We start from the raw sequence: 16294 nt of genomic DNA, 5'->3' as shown, positions 1-16294 counted from the left end.
ATATATATACGTATATATAAATGGAGGAGCGTCCAAAAGAATAGCTGCGCAACCTCAGGGAATGCCCTCTAAAAAGTTGGGTGTTTGAGGATGGTGACTGGGATAGGCTCCAGCACCCCCTGCAACCCGAATAGCTCTCTGGAAATTTGATGGCTGGGCCGATGGATAGATGGATAACAGGTGATAGTTGAAGATGTGCCCTGTCCTTCCTCTCTTGAAGGTAACTTCTGCCATCTGCTGGTTCAATTAACATGCTTGCCGACGTAATAGACGGACAGACAGGGAAGCAGGCATCCAGAGAGTGAGGAAGAGCGAGAGAGAAAGAAAAGAACCGCCTGAAATGGCTGTCAGTGAATTGTAACGGTTGCGAAACTTTGAGAAATCCGCATATTTCACGGAAAGGCCGACAAATACAATCGGCAATAAGGGTGTGTGTGAAGTAATCTTGACCAGAACAGGGTGCACCCTTTCTCTCTCACCAATAGAGCCTAATACAGACAAGGTGTATGGAAAATGGATGTGTAGAATGGGTTCCAAAGTAAAGGCGTAGAGACTTGCGAAAGAAATAGTGAAAAGCATTTAGTGCTACCCCCAATCCCATTGATAGAGGGTATTGGGTCACTTTTCCTGTTTTGTGCTCGCGCTTCACCCAGCAGAGCGCGTGCATGTTTTCTAATCAACACACACGAGAAGCTTGCTCGAGTTAAGATGGCGGCATGTGGGTGAGCAGGCTGGGTTCTAAACTCGAGTTTTCTTGTCATAAAACGATTCCTATGCATCCGAAAATAGACTCTAATCGAGAGAAGAACAACCCCCATATCTTTCGCACGCCTGGATGTGATTCAGGATTGCCCTCATGACATCTATACACTTTGTGGTTCACCCGTTGCCCGGGACTGAGGATCAGCTCAATGACAGGTATTTTGTCGTGGCCCGTGGAAAATAGTTGTATGGCGTCCTTTTTCGGTGGGTTGTGTTATTTGCTATCGGAGGCACAGTTTGGGAACGACGCAGATACTGTCATATGCGTCAGTTATTGCTTGAACAAGTAAAATCCCCCACGGCTGTAGCGGTGAGACTTGGCCTGAGATGTTGAACAATCGTCTAGCTTTTTGCTATCTGTGCAGGCGGCCTATCCGCTACCAGCTGCTAACCCGCTTACCTTACGTTCGCTTTTACACGAAGGGCTAATGCTAGCTAGCTAGCTAGCTGCCCGCATCTCTTGGACGATTGGCTCACAGTCAAAGTTGAGAGATGGACAATGCGGGTTGGGGGATGGGTTAAAAATGGAAACAGAGTCCGAAAAACACATCTCTAGACGACATAAGTCTCTCCTCTAAGTTTACATCAGAACGATGTTGACGCCCGATGACATTTATATTGTATGTGACCTGTGTGTGTGTGTGTGTGTGTGTGTGTGTGTGTGTCTCGAGAATCCACATCAATGAAGAAGCTAACGTTAGGCTAGTCCGTTCATGGCTAATGCTAATAAGGTTCCACGCTTTTGTCAACGCCAGGGGATTTCCTGACGGATTGGGCATACCATTAGCCTGCACCCTTCGTGTCCGTAGACCTTTGTTTCAAATATTCTAATGATAGTATTGCATGTTAACCAATGGATTGCATGGCAGTCGTCAGGACCCAAGAGAACATCTTTTGTATTATCTTGGCAGTGGTTATTTTGCCGTGACCGGCAACTGAACTGCTCGTGCGTGAATATCTCTGATTGTTTACATGAGCGCGAATCGGGTATTTTACAGTTATTATGGTAGTTTAGCCGTGAATTGATTATTTTGTTGGCTACCGTGTTACGGTTCTAAAGCTTCCGCATTCACGAGCTCCGTATTCCAGCTGCGGCGGTTTTGGGCAATGGCAGTCAAGTACCTTTTGTTTTTCCCGTATAGTAACTTTACCCATGATTTGGTTAAAGTATTAAACTTTTTGGAATTGGAGCCCCAGCATCATTTTTTAAACATTAATTCAACCTATTTTCCTCTGAACTTCCTACTTATCCTTACCATAAAAGCTAATGATGTTCATTCAAATCATTTTGTGTCTTGTAATTTTCTGAATTGAACAGATCGTTTTACCCCTTTGAAATTTTAGATTTTGGAAGTTGGGTTTTTAAAGGCCATGTAAATGCGGCCAAAAACGTGATTTCACCGTAATGGAAGGGGGATAACGTTATCTGCAGATTGAAATAGCTATTTTTGTCCACAAATTTGCAAGAGCGCACCAATGACAATTTGAGACGGCATGGAAAAAAGACACAAAGGTCTCCTAATTACGACATTTAAGTAATGGAAAGGCCAGTCAGATTTTTCACATGAATCGACCGAAGGGCGGATCAACAAACTCACATGTGATGTATGCGCACAACACGAGAGATATGACGAGAGGCACAATTCCGAGGCAAGTGTTGAAATTAGTCATTAGCTCTAAAGGCTATGACGCTATGAAAAATATGAAACAATGTTGGTTATTCTATCATTCCCTGGTTGTAGACGTGGTAACTTTCTGGTGTCTTAATGTTAATGTTACATGTCGGTAGAACTAATGTGTGGTAGATTCTTTGGTTCAAATTGATTGTAGATTACAGATGCATCGTCTTGGAGGACGACATCAAGACATCAATATGATAAGTCTATATATAGTAACATGGTCTTTTTTTTTTTTAAGCTTAGTCACATGATTTCAAGCATTCAATTCCTATTACATGCTTTGTATTAATAAAGGGGGCGAGTAGCCATTCATGTGTTTATTTACATAAATAGTACACAGACATTATTAATTTATCAGTGTAAGGTTTAGTTATTGCCCATGCTATTGTCAGGACTGATGTATTTGTCTTCACACGTGTTACTGATGGTAATAGTGTTTCATTGATACTGAATAAATATTTGACAAATATATTGAAACATTGAATATATGCTGTGGCAACCCCCGAAGGGAAAAGCCGAAAGGAAAAAGAAGAAATGTGAATTGTAAATTAAACTACATTGGATTGGATTGGATGTACCCTTATTAGTCTCGCAGTGGAGACATTTACATTTCACAGTTAATAGTTAGTTACATAACACACTTAATTTACATTGTGTTAAACAACATGTTTTGATCAATTTATTTTGTCAATAAACCTGGAGCACAGACCTTTGTTTATGGATAGTTTTCAAACATTTACCCTTTAAACATTCTATTTTTGAGTATCAGAATTACGATTGGCTGGCAACCAATTCAGGGTGTCCCCCGCCTAGTGCCTAAAGACTGCTCGGATAGGCTCTCTCACACCCCGTTATCCCAGTGAGTGGATACTGGATGGATGGATGATGAGTATCAGTCCAAATAGAAGAAGAAGGATTCCCATGGTGGACATTTACAGAACCCAGAATTAGTGCCAGTGGTTTCCCATTGGGTCATCTGACAAAACCGAAAAGCGGTTGCTGTGAATTTCCTAAAATCCTCACAAGTCTGCCTTGAGTTACCTCTTTTTAAACTTGTATAATGTTGGTAATGTAAGCACTATCGTGTTCCCAACTTTGAACCGGGCATTGGTTTATGTCCTGCAGATGCTATATTTCACAAGGAATATAGGTCTTTTTAGTACAAGAAGTACTTAGATGCACAACGATACAAACACTTGGTAAGCAAGGTTAACTTGAATTGATTGAATTCTCTGTGTCTTTTGTTCATTACAGGTAACATCCGAGTTACGCCCGGTGCGACATACGACCACCCATACTTGCGACCACGACCGCCAGACCCCTTTATTTATTTATTTATTTATTTTAATTCTACGCCAGGCATTGCAACGTCCTCGCAGTGCAATTTTGTTTGGCCAGCCAGTATCTCACTGTCGCACAACAATTGATCGTATAATGGCACCGAAGGGGGCGGGGGGGTGTCCACCGGCCACGGTGAAAGCCGAGGCGGATGGGCGTTGGCACTTGGGTGTGCGGGACCCCTGTGACGAGAGTGGGGGGGAGGGTCCCCCGGCACAGGCGGCATTGTGTCGCCGTCATCGCGGCGGCGAGAACGTGGCGGCGGGCGCACTGCTGGCGAGATGCCGCCGACATGGTGCCGCGACGCCGCCGCCGCGTTCTCTCCGCTGCATTCTTGCCGACGCGATGACAGTTCGTTCTGCTCCGGGGCGAGGGGGCGGATCAAGCGCGTCGGCGCCGCAAACAGCCGCGGGGTCTGGGTCGGCGCACGCGTCGGCAGAGAGGCCGGGGAGAAGGGAACCGGACATCGAGGTGGGTGAGCGTTTGCGCTCAGGTCGAGGGTTCCCCCGACGCCGGCCAGGGCGAATGCCAAGGTGGGTCGGGCTCGCGGGGTCGGCGCGATGAGAACGCTGCGTCGGCCCACGCCGCCACCGCCTATTAGAGGCTTTTTTCCTTCGGCGTCCGCCGAAGTCCGAGCGTGTGTGTTGGGCGACCTCTTCTAGCTTCTCCGTTAGCAAGGAGAGCGATTTTTCAAGAGCATTTTTTTGTTCTTTTGACTTCAAGACGGCGCCGCGACAGTGGCTGCCTTTCCAGCAGCTCCTGGATTTTGCTTTTCTACTTTCATTTCTTTCATAACTTTGCTGCTGTGAAATGTAAATTTCTCCACTGCGAGACTAATAAAGGCAAATCCAATCCAATCTATGCTTGGGCAGCCGTGCGTATATGGGTCAGCAGAATGACGCAGTAATAAAAATCGATAATACGAAATATAAAATGATCAAAATGACACTAAAAGTTCTAAGATTTATAATTGAACTGTAAGCATTTTGGTGTATAATAGTATTCAATAGTAAACGTTGCTTAAAACCAACAGATTGACATTGCATACTCTTCTGTCGTATAAACCTCGCGTCGGCCATTTTGAATGCTTTTCGATTTACGGCCGTTTGACTTCCGACCGTTTTGTCGGAACGGAACCCGGTCGTAACTTGGATGTTACCTGTATTTTCTCTCTCTATGGGAAAAATGACACATTATGTTCTATAGAGACGTGTCTATAAGTCTGTATGTGTGGTGCGAAATTGGCTGAAAATACAGAAGCAGAGGTAAATTCCAAGCAGCATACTTTTGGAGCAAGTGATGAGGAAACCAACAGCTTTTTTCCTGTGGTGGGTTACATGGATATTATGTATTTTATTTAAAGAAAGTAACAAGAAGTGGCATCTGTTTGCATGAAGAAGTTGCCTGTGGTCCCGCGTCTAGGTCTGGACCACCAGGTGTCCACTTACACATGTAAATCGGTGATGATGAATGATTTTGAGAAACTGGAATTTTGACCATAATCTGAAAATTGACAGAGTAAACGGTCACGTTAAATGAAGTGTACTTATTTACGCTATATGGTAAGACTGGACAATCATGGAAAAAAAATAACAATCCTTATTTTGATTGAAATCCAAATTGTAAAGATTTTTTTTGTTTCAAAACGTTTTATTCACCTTCTCGCAAGTATCATAGGCCCGCGTTCATTCACCCCTGCACATTAAATACTTAATTCTTGAACACATCATTATTTTTGTCAAATACAAAACCTTGTAAATACCACATGAAATTCAAGCTTTTTTCATTTTCATCCTTCAGCATTACTTCAGCACTGCCTTTTTACTGAGGGAGTTTTTATCATCGTATCACTTCCTCTTTTTCCTGAACGTTATTAAGTGATGGGCTTGTTTCGTCTCCAAAGTTGTTACAATGAAATGTTTTGCAAAGATGTTTAACTTCAATCAGGGTCAGTCTTTACATCATAAAACTAAGGTATGCCAACTGAGATAACCATTCATTTATTTTCCAAACTGCTTTATCCTCACTGTAGCTGCCCTGTCTTTGCGAGGTCAACCCCTGAAATTGTTGCCTGTCAATCAAATGACAGACACAACAAAGGACAATTAGGAGTGTCCAACGAACCTATCATGTATGCTTATGGAATGTGGGTGGAAACTGAAGTACCCAGACAAAACCCACACAGGCACGGCAGTAAGGCCTGAGCCTGTATTGGAACCCTGAACCACACTACACTATGAATCAGAATCAGAAAACCTTTATTCGTTCCACAATGGGGACATTTGCAATGAGACAAATGTGCTAACCCATTGCCTCCCGTGAGCCCTTTCAGAGAACTATGCATCTTTGAGACAGTTCGTTCTGCTTCGGGGCAAGGTGGCGGGTCGGGGGCATCGGCACCACAGACGGCCGCGGGGTCGGGCCACGCGTCGGCGCGCAGCGCGAGGTACGGCCGGGTAAAGGGCGACCAGTAAAACACCGACGACCCAGACCCAAGCCTGCCCGCTCCCGTGGCGTCCGAATCGGGTCGTTTGCAAGTCATTTAGCACAGAGTCTCTATTCAACATTTTGAATGGATTTCGACTTACGACCATTTTGACTTACGACCGGTTGGTCGGAACGGAACACGGTCGCAAGTTGGCTGTTACCGGTATTGATCAAGTCTTTTGCTCTCTTGTCTTCATAGGCTCCGTGAGGTTTCAGAGAAACTCAACAAATACAGTTTCATTAGGTGAGTTTGTTAATGTTGTAACTGGATATATAAAGTATTGTAAAGTCATAACTTCTTATTTTTTGTCTGCGCACCGATGCAGTCATCCACATCTTAGCCTGTTGGAGCAGGCCACATTGAAGCAGTGTGTTGTTGGGCCAAACCACGCTGGGTTTCTTCTTGAGGTAATGCTGTATAACTTTGCGATATTGACAAATGCAAATATTAGTTATCCAGTTACAATGTAAAATATATTAAGTCATTTTATTTGTCTTTGCAAATAATTTAACTTTAGAGTATACTGGTATATCTGTTTGTATTACCAATTGACCACAGTTCTTTGTTTATAATTTCAATTGTTGAGTGATGACTTCAGTTGTCGCGTGATGACTATTTGTAGGCGAACCATGGGCTTCATGACACAACTTGAAGAGTTGCACTTCCTGGGCTCTAATTGTTAAACTAAATCTATTTTAGGATGGACGTGTGTGCCGAATCAGCTTTGCTGTACAGCCTGATCGCCTGGAACTTAGCAAACCAGATGGCAGCGATGGGTGAGGTCTTAATATTGCTTTCTTTCACCTTTAGTTGAATGTTCATAAAAGATTGCTTGAAAGGAAACCTTGTTTTGAATTTGTGGCAGGACTATCGGGTCAGTTTATAGGATGTTGTCGTTTTCAAGTATGGAAATGATGATGTCATTGTTTTTATTTGACTTCAAGATGGTCCCGCGAGAGTGGCTGCCTATACAGCAGCTCTTATATGCTGCCTGTCTATTGCGATTAAATTGTTGACGTTTGTCTTGGCAAAAGGAATATACCTGCTATTGTTCAATATTCATTTACATGTTCTTATTTTGAAATAAATTCCTTAGTTTTTAAGAAAATGAAAGAACATTACATAGTTGTGCCCTTAAATAGGAATGTTCGATACATTTTATTTCCAGACTGATAACAGTATACAAGCTCTCGACCTTTGAGTGGTGCACCATGACACCAACTAATTTAAAAAATATATAGACCGCACCCTGCCGGCGGTCCGGGGCTACCTGGTTGATCCTGCCAGTAGCATATGCTTGTCTCAAAGACTAAGCCATGCAAGTCTAAGTGCACACGGCCGCTACAGTGAAACTGCGAATGGCTTATCTTCTTAATGTTGTACAGTAAAGTCTCGTTATATCGATATTCTCGGAAGTTAGAAAAATATGTCGATATAACCGTACGGTCGATATATCTGTCCTGCGCCGAACTGCATTAAAGGGGGGGGGGGGCAACACGTAAATGGGGGATCTTTGATATGGCATGTCATTTTATCATTAGGTTCATGGATTGCGTATCTAACATGCTTTTTGTACAGTAGTAAAGTGAAAAATAAATTTGTGCATAAAATAAAAACATCTTTACACTTTTTAATGATTATTTCCTTTCAAAAATGCAACCAATGCAAAATCCTCACGTTCTATTCACACGAAACCACGAAAAAAACAGTGATTGTTGCAAGCGGTAAAGATATCTGAATACTACACAATTAAATACATGGATGAAAAACCAAAACTGCAACGTTTACATTACTTACGTTGATGAAGTGTTTTGGTCTGAGAACCGTGTTGCGCCCAAAAGCTGCCAGTATAGGGCATCCAAGCGGCATATAAGAAACAGATGTGGCCATAGGAGCTCGCCATTTTGTGCCTCTTTTTTTTGGGTGAGAGATGTTCCCCCAATGTTGCCTCAAAATGGCACCTATAATTCTTTAATCGATTGCAAACATGTATGCCATTGTTGAAGATGGTAGAAAATGTCGTCTGCTACACACGAGCTGGCGTCTGAAAATGAAGCTGGCGAGCTGGTCACGTAACAAACTCACGTGACCAAGTCGACCAATGGCGTGACCGATACAGCCACCGATACAGATTTCGATAATGGTGGTACTGTATAGAAACCCCTAAGCAAATATCGATTCACCGCAAGTATCTTTTGTATCGATTTAAACATAGCAAAATGGCTGGCGAGAGATGAAAAAGAGCACTGTAGTAACCGGATTATCATAAAAACCACGAATCGTACTAAACGGAACTAATTATACATAAAAAGACAAGAAATGTGCATGGGAAATCAAAATAGTGTCGTAATAAGCAGTATTATCAATATAAACGATATCGATATAACAAGACTTTACTGTATTTATTGCAAATGGCTTGTGATGAAATGCACTTTTTCCATATGTCAAAAAGTAATTACATATTTTGTAAAGATGAACAAATGAATTTAAATGAATTCGGGACATTGATTCCCTGTGGCGACAAAGGGAAAAGCCAAAAGGAAAAGAAGGATCAAATGAATTTAAATAAAACTGAAAAAGCCCCACTCAAAATGTTTTATCATTTACTTTCAAGGAATACTTAAAAGATCAAAGCATTAAATACAACAGTGCTTCAATTAATTTGGGAGTTGATTCCATATTGGAATATCAACCATTTTAGCTGTGTTTTGGCAACGCAAACCTTTTATTCTGATGGCAGTGTTTAATTAAACTGCGATCTGTCATTCTGAACACTGGGAGGCGTGACATGCTCAACTGTATGAAATACTTAACTTTAAGATCAAGACTGAGTCATGCTGAATCAAATGCCGGAGTACAAGTGAGTTTTGAGGTGGGTTTTAAAGACAGGCAGTTAGGAGGCTTGCCGAATGTTCAGTGGGAGGTCATTCAAAGAGAGGGACCATAACTTAGAAGAAGAATGAGGTGCGTAGAAGCTTGATGTCTGGGCTGTAAATAAAACAAGAAATGCAAAACTGATTGCTGAGAATACTCCACACTGACCATACTGAAATATCTGGTACACCCCCAGACTGCAGCCTACCCACCAGTTGGCAACCCTTTTGTGGTGATCATTGGCTTTCATATATGCTGATGAGTAGCACAATGATGCCAGATGCTAATGTGAATTCTAGTCACTTCCTATTTTCTCTTCTTTATCTCTTTGCATTAGCAGATGCGCTGCAACTGTCGTTAGATGTAGCAGCCCAGGTCAGCTCTGCGATGTGGGTGGAGACAGTGTTTCCATCAAAAGGCAATGGTTGATGTGTATTTAAAATAACTTGCTGATTATCAACCAAGTAATGTCCACAAGCATGGAACATTGCAACACTTTCCTGGCACAAGTTTTAATGTTGCCACTTTAAATGCTTGAAAGACTTTAGCTGCTAAAGTCTGAACCAAAATTTCAAATTGTCATAATAACATTCAAGAACAGTCATTATTCTTGACCTCTGATTTTACAACCACTTATTCATTCATTTGTTCTGCATTGTATATGTAATTTGTGGAGGGCATTAAACATTTATGAGGTTGCGACATATTGTGCATATTGTGGTTGCCTCTATGATGTGCATGTCGGGTGCAGAACTCTGTGCGTGGGGTAGTATGTCTGATACGCATGAGTCTCTGTGCTAATAGACACCCTGTCATGTGCGAGCCACCACAACAGTCTGATGTATTCCGCACATGGAATATAAAATGAAAATGTTAAAATCGATTGACATGTCTGCGGTCTGGTTGCCATATTTTGAGGATATGTGTTGTGTCGTTGTACAGTATAAGCAAGTATAATCTTACTTTCCCAGTGTCTTCTATTTGCATATCACAGTTTTAGTTTAATAATAATACAGTAAAGTCTCGTTATATCGATATCGGTTATATCGATAGTACTGCTTATTACGATACTATTTCTATGAACGCAAGGAGAAAATTTACATGCCGCAGGATCGGATATATCGATAGTCCGGTTATATCGATATTTTTTCCGACACCCGAGAATATCGATATAACGAGACTTTACTGTAATAATAATAATACATTACCTTTTAAGAGCCTTTCAAAGCTCTCAAGGACACTTTACAGTCACAGACAAGCATAGGTACTATAATAACTAAAATACAATCACGAATAGAATGCAATAAATAAAATACAATAACAAATAGAAACAAGAGAGTGAGCAACACAGAACATTTTAAATAGGTGGGTTTTGAGATGGGACTTGAAGGTGGGAAGACAATCGATGTTACGAATGTTGTGAGGAAGTGAGTTCCAAAGTTTGGTGGCAGAGCAGCTCAAGGCTCTGTCACCCAACATGACAATATTAATAATATTGTCGACAATGAACCCTCATGTATCACGGGGGTTACATTCCAAAAATAAATTATTTTTTACAATCCAGCAAAAAAATACAAACGAGCATCACAGTCTTGAAAGATGATCGAGTTGCAGCCAATTCTGATTCCCAAGGCTGTTGCCATGCGAGTGTCCAACATAACCCATTTATTTGAGTCATGTACTATTGAAAGAAATACAGTAGATCCTGATCCGGTCATTTGCCACCTGGGATACTTTGACACTCTTTTCCCCCAGGTAATAAAGGAATGAATAGGGTACTTTTCGGTTTGTAACTAATCTCCCATCTTTTGATTCCAGTTCAAAGTTGAGCACTGGTTCAGGGACAGGAAGGAGCTCCAGGCCAGGCAGGACGAGTGATCCTCCTTGGTTCTTGTCTGGTTCTGACACACTGGGCAGACTGGCAGGCAACACTCTTGGGTAAGTTCTGTTAGTTATTGTTACAGCTGGATGATGTTGTATTCCCTTGTCAAATTTGGTCCTATAAAATTCGCTCCAGGCTAGATGTAAGGGGAGCTGTTCACCAAATTGATTTTTCTCTTGCGACATTGTGTTAATACAGTGGGGCCTTGGCTTACGAACTTAATTGGTTCCCAGACAGCGTGTGGAAGGTGAAAAGTGTGTATCCCCAAAATTAATTTCCCATAAGAAACCATTAAAATGAAAATAATCCGTTCCCAGTTCTCCATAAAATCTAATTTTCAACTAAATAAGCCTTAAAACTACAAACAATATACCTTATTCTATGTATAATAAATGTGCTATTCTATTGTAATGAAAGAAATACACTGCACTGTATAATAAAGTCGTTTTATTTACCTTTGTGATGGTCGTTGATGGCTTGATGGAATGGAGTGGCAGGTCGGAGAGAATTGCTGTTTGAAAGGAGTCACATTCCATTAGGACTGTAATTAAAGAAATAAACTGTACTGTAAAATAAAGTCTTTTATTTACCTTTGTGATGGTTGTTGATGGCTTGATGGAATGGGGTTCAGACTTCACACAGAATCAACCTCTTCTATTGCCTCAGACCAGGGGTGGCCAACCAGTCAGAGATGAGGAGCCCTTTTTATGTTACTGTAAAGAGACGCACACACACACACACACACACACACACACACACACACACACACACACACACACACACACACACACACACACACACACACACACACACACACACACACACACACACACACACACACATGCATGCGCAGACACGAACACACATACACGATCATGCACAAACAAACATTGCATGCACGACGAGCAACAGAGCTTGCTACCGTATTTTCACGACTGTAAGTCTTAAATGTCCTCCAAAATGTGCAGCGCGCCCTATGGTCGTGAAAATACGGTACATGGAGAATGAATGATGTCACGTTTCGAACGAGGCAGAAAATAACTGACTCGTCGAAACGAAGTGGGATGTTTGGATCCCCAAGCAGGCGACAGAGACAGAAGATCATTGCAGGGTGTTTATTAACGTAACAAATGGCGCTGATCCAAAACCAGGTGAACCAGCGGAATCGTAAGAAATAAACTAACCAGCGGTGGCGCAAAAATAGGCACAATCCCGAAAGAAGGCAGACATTTATGGAACACGGGGGGAGAATAACTCAGACCGGATCAACACATGCACCGAAGCTGAGAAAGACAGGATACGGGCGAGATACGAGGTGAACATCAAAGAGAGTGAGACTAGCGAGATGACCGCAACCTGTATAAATACACAGTGTCTGTCGATGAGGGGATTGACAGCAGCTGGCGGAGGTCGGGAGCGGCAGCCCCGCCCCAGCTGTCAACTCGCACGTGACAAGTTTGGTGTCATTAGTCGCGTGAAAGCATTGCATACATAATGCCTTTGTGTAAAGCTTTGTTGCGAAGGATGGTAGCAATGGTGGACTTAGCATATCGGTACCGGGCTCTTTATTTGTAGAATGGTAGTAGAAAGTTACTTTCAGGGAAGTGACACACAGCGTGGGAAATGTGTCAGGCTGAGATTCACAGGAAAGCCGTGGTGCGCACCTGTGACGCCACAAACGCACACCTCGTTCGTGTTTCTCAATGATTTCCTTCTTCTCCTCGACTGTAATTTTTTTTTGTGTCTTCTTCGGCTGAACCCATAACAGCAAAAGTATCTGTACAAAACTCCTTGGAGGCGATCTACGTCTCTCTCTCTCTCTCTCTCTCTTGCTCTCTCGCTCTCGATCGACCTGTGCATTCAGAGAAAGGGGGTGTGGAAAGGCAGGCCAGCTGGGGCGCTGTTCAGTCGTGTGCTTTGGTGTTCTTCTGCCAAAGATTACTCCGCCAGCATAAATTTAACGTTCGTAAACCGAAAAGGTCGTAAGGCAAGGCGTTCGTAAACCGAGGCCCCACTGTATATGTGTGGTTACTTACCTCACAAACTGCAGTAATTTTAGATATTAAAATAAGCCAACTTGACCTTTCAAAGAAGTGAGTTGTCATACATTGTTTTGTTCTTGTATTGCCAATACTGTAAGACAATACTGGTGTATTTCAAGCTGCTCTATTTTTGCTGTCACAGAGACAAATCACATTTCAGCCTGTTCGTCTGTGTAAGCTCTCAGTCGTACAGGAGTGGTCCATCGATGTGAAGGTTTCTTCAGCCGTCATCTGTACAAGTTTGCTGACGAAGCCTCTTGGATAGGAGGCGAAACGTCCGAAACCTTCAAAATTGTACAGATGACGGCTGAAGAAACCTTCTCATCGATTTCAGCCTGTTGTCATTCTCATTGTTCTGTTGTACAGGAGTCGCTGGAGCTCTGGTGTAAATGGAGGCAGTGGTACTGCCGGAAGTGGAGGAGGTACAGCTGTAGGGGGTGGAGCAGCAGGGGCCACCAGTGGGAGTGGTGGGAGTGGCGGAGGAGGCGGAAGTGGCAACACTTCAGGCAGATCATCAACAGCAGCTCGTGATTCTCGTCGGCAGACCAGGGTGATCCGCACAGGAAGAGATCGGGGCTCAGGTCTTCTCGGTAGCCAGCCTCAACCAGTCATACCAGCCTCAGTTATCCCTGAAGAACTTATATCCCAGGTACAATTGATCAATCATTCCGGAATGTAAAATTGACGGCTGGAAAATTTGCCTTTATACTCTAATAACCCTTATACAATGTCAGGAATATCTAACTTTGGTCCTTGAAGGCCCTCTGCCAGCATGTTTCAGATGTGTTTCTTCGACAACACACACAGTTGAACTCACTGGACAGGTTAATTGGACACTGCACATCAAATATCTTGTCAAGAGACTGAAACACCCACAGCACTCAAGTCACCAAAGCATGTATACTTGATGAGAGAGTCATTCCAAACCAAACCAAATCAGATCATCAAATCATGTTTATTCAGAGGATATTCATTTTAATAAAGCATGCAATGCTTTGATCACGATTGGAGCTGGCATCCACCGAATTTTAAATTATGTCTTGGGAACTATTGTGCCACTTTTGTCAAAACAGATGTTGTTGGAAAGGGAATTGAACATGAAATATACCTGTAGTCATGTAGAAGATTGGTGCACAACTTTATTTGGACCTTTAAATCGACCTTGTGGATTATGGGACCCTATTTTATTTCATAATACAATATCATAATAACATCAATGTTTCAGAGATTATTTTTTTCAGCAGCAATAATGAGTCCAAGTATGCATACTTAAACTATTGATTGAATGCCCTTTTAATATTCATTGAGTGTTTCTTTCTCTGCGTCCTCTAGTTTCCTCCCACATTCCCCCCTAAAAAAACTTGGCAGTCTAATTGAACACTCCTAATTGCAAAATCTTCAAAAACTGACTTTCATAGGACAACTTTATTTATTTATTTCATGTGTTGCTTCCAATGTACCTGTATAGTGAGTTGTGTTTCATTCCATAAAGGAATATACTTTTGTCCTTTTTTCTTCTCAATGAGACTCAGCTAGGAAACAAATCAAGTCTGTCTGAGATTGGAATCGGTGATCGATCCGGCCAACTGAAACAACATAAGCAGAAACCCCTCCAAACAATCAGTACTTTAACTTTAATCGTCGATGCAGAATAATTTGGAGCACACTGTCATCACCAAATGTGCAATAATATTGTCAGACAATCTTGCAAACAATTTCATATGATTTATTCCCAGGCCCAAGTCGTCCTTCAGGGGAAATCGAGGAGTGTGATCATTCGGGAACTCCAGAGAACCAACCTGGATGTCAACTTGGCCGTGAATAACCTTCTTAGCAGAGATGACGAAGATGGAGATGATGGAGATGACACAGCCAGCGAGTCCTATCTCCCCGGAGGTATGTCATTCAATCATGAATTTGGAGATAGTTACGAAAATGTTTTCATTTCTGCTTGTGTCGGCTTTTTGTCTCTTGGAAACAACTTAATTAACCAATGCTGCAATATTCAGGAATGAGAAATGTATGCAAATCTTCAGATTTCGGACTTTTTAAGCATAAATCTGTTAATATTTAATTTTTGGGAGAGGATGGCATGACTCGGTTTTGAGAGAGAGAGAGAGAGAGAGAGAGAGAGAGAGAGAGAGAGAGAGAGAGAGAGAGAGAGAGAGAGAGACACACACACACACACACACACACACACACACACACACACACACACACACACACACACACACACACACACACACACACACACACACACACACACACACACACACACACACACACACACACACACACACACACCTACCTACCTACCTCATACTCCCTTCCCCAAGCAATTTGACCGGGAAGAGACAGTGAACTTGATTGAAGCGGTGATTTTTGTGCTTTTTTTAAGTGTGTGTCAATGAGAGGTATTACCATTAAACGTGTAGTGTTCATTTATTGGTTCAGTTAAATTCGGCTGCTGCCACCACCAATGGATGTGTGCAAATATTTGCATCAGTCGGCACAAAACTGCCCAAGTTGTGCCTGTTTATCACAGTTAGTGCACCTTAAATCTGTTTGGTTTATTGACCCTTTCAGGGAAAGTGGTTATCTACAGTGGACAGCTTACCATGTTACAGGGTGCATGAAAGGGTTAGATAGGCGCATTGGCATCCAAGTTAGAAGGACTTCCATCCCTCCCATAGGCGAGTATATTTTTTCCCCAAATTATTTTCTCACCCATGAATATTACACGGACAGAAGTCGATGATGAAGTGATGATAATTGCTTCGCTGCATCAATGACATTCTAAGAATAGTGACTGTGTTTGTTAAAATGAATTTACTTTTCTGCCTTTCTCCAAGCAGAGGACCTGATGTCCTTATTGGATGCAGACATTCACTCAGCCCATCCCAGTGTGATTATTGATGCAGATGCAATGTTCTCTGAGGACATAAGTTACTACGGATATCCGTCTTTCCGACGATCGTCTCTCTCCCGTCTAGGATCATCCAGAGGTAACTAATGCATTTACATCATCTTAACACAGGAATGGTGTTGGAAAATCATCTTAAAATCAGTTGGTTCATCATCCGCAATATACAGGTATTTGACTTGGTTCAAAAAGAAATAAATGCTAGTCCACATCCTAGCTTGTATTGTACAGTCAACAGACATTTTCTAATCCTCTATATTGTCAGAGAATATTGGAACCTATTTTTCTATAATAAAACAAGTAATG

General features: G+C 42.2%; 1 protein-coding gene across 3 annotated transcripts in view; it reads left to right on the top strand.

The window, feature by feature from the left end:
- Positions 1 to 680: 680 nt before the first annotated feature.
- ubr5 (ubiquitin protein ligase E3 component n-recognin 5) overlaps positions 681 to 16294 on the top strand; it is a 60851-nt gene continuing 45237 nt past the window's right edge. For all 3 annotated transcript variants that reach the window (XM_088997944.1, XM_088997942.1, XM_088997943.1), the window contains exons 1-8: positions 681 to 918; positions 6466 to 6510; positions 6593 to 6674; positions 6967 to 7043; positions 10960 to 11079; positions 13432 to 13714; positions 14802 to 14961; positions 15918 to 16070. In XM_088997944.1, coding sequence (XP_088854070.1) covers positions 857 to 918; positions 6466 to 6510; positions 6593 to 6674; positions 6967 to 7043; positions 10960 to 11079; positions 13432 to 13714; positions 14802 to 14961; positions 15918 to 16070 — 982 coding nt within the window. In that variant the 5' untranslated portion in view covers positions 681 to 856. The remainder of the gene's footprint in view (positions 919 to 6465; positions 6511 to 6592; positions 6675 to 6966; positions 7044 to 10959; positions 11080 to 13431; positions 13715 to 14801; positions 14962 to 15917; positions 16071 to 16294) is intronic.

The sequence above is a fragment of the Hippocampus bargibanti genome, linkage group LG06 (assembly GCF_051943395.1).
Source record: "Hippocampus bargibanti isolate YZ-2025 linkage group LG06, ASM5194339v1, whole genome shotgun sequence".
In the NCBI taxonomy this organism is placed as follows: domain Eukaryota; kingdom Metazoa; phylum Chordata; class Actinopteri; order Syngnathiformes; family Syngnathidae; genus Hippocampus; species Hippocampus bargibanti.
Note: the sequence above shows the minus strand (reverse complement) of the source record. Positions and strands in the feature narration are given on the sequence as shown.